At 47.7% G+C, this 3548-nt stretch overlaps 1 protein-coding gene across 3 annotated transcripts in view; it reads right to left on the bottom strand.

Annotated features, from left to right (window-relative positions):
• Positions 1–3246, bottom strand: part of SLC13A3 (solute carrier family 13 member 3) — a 43097-nt gene extending 39851 nt beyond the window's left edge. For all 3 annotated transcript variants that reach the window (XM_023756181.1, XM_023756183.1, XM_023756182.1), the window contains exon 1: positions 2987–3246. In XM_023756181.1, coding sequence (XP_023611949.1) covers positions 2987–3222 — 236 coding nt within the window. In that variant the 5' untranslated portion in view covers positions 3223–3246. The remainder of the gene's footprint in view (positions 1–2986) is intronic.
• Positions 3247–3548: the final 302 nt, after the last annotated feature.

Raw genomic sequence — 3548 nt, 5'->3', positions numbered from 1 at the left:
GAAGGGGGGAGAGAGAGAGAGAGAGAATCATTGACATGAGAGAGACATAGTGATTGGGTGCCTCCCGGGGCTGGGGAACCCGAAACTGAGGTACATGCCCTTGACCGGGAATCGAACCCGAGACCTTTAGGTCTGAGGGCCGACACTCTAATCACTGAGCAAACCAGCCAGGGCTATTCTGTTTTAAAATCTATGTCTGAATTAGTGTCACATTGTCGGAACTTTAAAATATGTTTGCCAGAGCCCCACCCATTCTTCAAGGTCAAATGTAAGCTCCTCCATGACATGACCCCTACCTCTCTTGTGGGCTCCCACAGCACGTGTGTTTCTTGGGTATCAAATTCCACGACAGATGGAATCTCTCCCCAGGACTGCAGTTCCTCCAGGAGGAAACACAGCTTCAGAGCCTAGCAGAGTGCTAGGCCCAAAGCAGATGCTAAAAACGTACATGTTACCCAGAACCTTCTTCACTCTCACCCTCCCCCCACCCCCATCACAAAAAGAGCTCTCCCATTCTGTCCATCTCCACTGCCACCACCTAGTTCACGCTGTTACCATCTTTGGCCTGGACCCCTAGCACAGTCTCCTAACTGGGCTGCGTCCACCTTCTCACTGATCATCGGCTCTCCACTTGGAAGCCGGGAGGGATTTTTTTAAAATGCAAATTTCGTCATGTCCCTCCCCAGCTTAGATAATTTTAAAATAGAGTTTCATAATCAGGGTGGGGCCATGGATATCATTCAGGATGGAAAGGAGGGAGAAAAATCCATCTTTATTTTGCTAACATCTAATAGAAATTTTTCCATCTGTGATAAACAGAGGCCACAAAGTTCTGCGGTATTAGAAGTGCCTGGGACTTGGTTACCAATGAAGACCACGGATACTTTCATATGGCATTACTGTATAACAGGTGCCACATCTGAGAATATCATTGACACTCAAAACTGCCTCAAAATGACAGCTGTTGCCTCACCCCTGCCCAGTGTGGCTCAGTTGTTGGGCATCATTCAGTATATCAAAAAGTGGCAGGTTCGGTTCCCGATCAGGGTATACCCAGGTTGTGGGTTCCGTCCCTCGTTGGGGCACATGCAGGAGGCAAACTGTGAGTATGAGGACACAAAAAGGCCTCTTTTTCTGTGAGGTAGCCTTCCACAATTTATGAAACGCACCCCACGACCGTTAGCTCCTCTGATTCACACAGCCCCTCTATTCAAACTGCAAGACAAGTTACTTTCAAGGCTATGTTCTTGCATACCCCTCCTCCCTGCTATTCTACAACTCAGGGATAATTTGCATCAAGAAGTCTCTAGTTAGTAGAAAGTTCCCTTCCCCCTTCCTCTTCAAAGGAGCCTCTTTTGATCTCTTCATAACTTTTACTCTAAGCATGTTTTACAGGTTTGGGAAAAATACTGATAAGACACTTCCCTGGGACATCTGCCCAGAATGTCTCCTGAAGAACAAACAAATTACAACCCCTCTGATATCACTTGGGTTGCGGGAAACGAGTTAAGTCGGCTCGCGTGAATTGCGCGTACTCCACGGGAGCCGTCTTAACTCGGTTCATATAGATTTGCGGTGGAGTGCGGGAAACGTGTAAACTCGGGCCGATTGTAACTGCGTATTACCAAATATTTGTTTGTTTGCCGTTCACAAAGATACCTACCTGTGTATGCGAACCGTTTCATACCCATTGGGGTAATAGGTATCATAAAAATCCCTTGTAAGTAGAGAACACTTTATGGCGCTGGTCGAGTACCGAAAATTTCATTTCAATCGAACCCATACTTCAAAAGATATAGGCATTTTAAACTAACTCTGATTTTGCGCGGGAAACCTAAATAATTGCCCGCGCTATCTTATATTTTGGCGGGAAATTCACCCGACACCGTAGTAATATCTGCTCAACTCCGGCCCAGGATTCCCCTCCCTCCCTTGTTGCTTAGCAGCAGCCAGGGCTTAAAAGGGGAAGCCACTTTTGTTTTCTGTATTGATTAGCAATGCACTGGCCCTTTACCTTTCAGGGAAAGTAAAATAAACTTTCTCTTTGCATCTATCTCTTCTCTCAGTTGTGAATTCTTTCACAGCCCAAGTCACCAGCCAAAACCCTAACACAACTCATCTATGTTTCTCTCCCTCCTTCCCTCCCTCCCTCCCTCCCTCTCTAAAAATCAATTTAAAAAAAGAAAAGAAAAACAAAAGTTGTTAGGACAGTAGTTATATCCTATCATTTTTACTGGAAAGAGGTACATACATATGATACTATATCATGGATTTATGTGTTTTAAAAAAGTATTTGGATGACTGCCTTTTGCTGTAATTGTTGTGCTTATTGTTGTTTTAAAGCCCATGTGTTGTGCTTTATGATTTAAAAACATTATTCCCGAAGGAATACTTAAGATTCACCAAATTGGAGGGGGAAAAAATGCAAAGAACAACAATGGCCCTATTTGAAAGGCCACTCAATCCTCTTAGAATAAAAATTCAAATCCTGAGGGCCTGCCTGCAGGAATAGACCTGCCTCCTGCGTCTCTGAGGCCATTTCTCCCCATTCCCCACCCTCCCTTCTCCTTGGCTGGTAAACACCAAACTGGGATGCTTCATGGGCAGCGTTTGCTGTGCAGGTCTCGGCTATTATATCGCCATTTTACAGGCAGAGAAAGGTTCAGCCCTTCCCCAGAGCAGGAAAGGTGGAATTCATACTGCTAAATGGCCCCTTCTAAAACCACTGACCACAAATCCCGGGGATGGGGCCTGGAAACCAGCATTTCAACCGATTTCCTGATGGTTCTTATGCACTTTTGAAAATTCTCACTGTGCCTGCCACACAGACGGGCTCGTTAAATATAGGAGGGATGAATAAGTATGTGGAAGGCGGGACATGCGTTTGTTAGCCTGGATGAGTAACAAGGAAGAGCAAATCTGGGCTCCAAGAGATGTGGTCCCTCTAACGCCCCACCTTGGGGCTGGACCCGTTACCTGGCCTTACCAGACCGGCCGGACCCCCACAAATGTGAGGATCTTGAGGGCGATTCTCCGGTGCAGGTTCCACTCCTCGATGGCGCTGGCCATGATCAGACCACTGAGGAAGAGGAAGTTGGTGTCCACGAAGTACTGGGGGCAGACGTCCTTGGACTTCAGGATCCCCAAGAAGGGGAAGAGGATGATGGGCAGCAGGGCTGTCACCGACAGCGGCAGCGCCTCCGTGCACCAGTACACGGCCATGAGCAGGATGACAAACAGACAGCGGCCTTCCTGCAAGAGGCGGGGGGAGGGGGTGCAGGCTCAGCACAGCTCAGGGGCAGGGGAGCAGGCCCGCAGCAGGCCCATCGGGCACATTCCATGGGGAGGCAGAGGAGAGGGTACGTGCCCAAGCAGGTGGTGTCACCTGTCTGAGCCTCATTCTGCTCAACTCTAGAACAGGGAGGCCATATCTGTCCAGTTTAGAGGACTGTTTGAGGGTTCTATGAAATACCCCGTTGTCTTAAAAGTAGACCCTGAGACGAGCATGAGACCGAAAACACTTGACTTAATAGGGGATCTCAGAAAGT

This window comes from Myotis lucifugus, unplaced genomic scaffold (genome assembly GCF_000147115.1).
Source record: "Myotis lucifugus unplaced genomic scaffold, Myoluc2.0 scaffold_90, whole genome shotgun sequence".
In the NCBI taxonomy this organism is placed as follows: domain Eukaryota; kingdom Metazoa; phylum Chordata; class Mammalia; order Chiroptera; family Vespertilionidae; genus Myotis; species Myotis lucifugus.
This window is presented reverse-complemented; position numbering and strand designations above follow the sequence as displayed.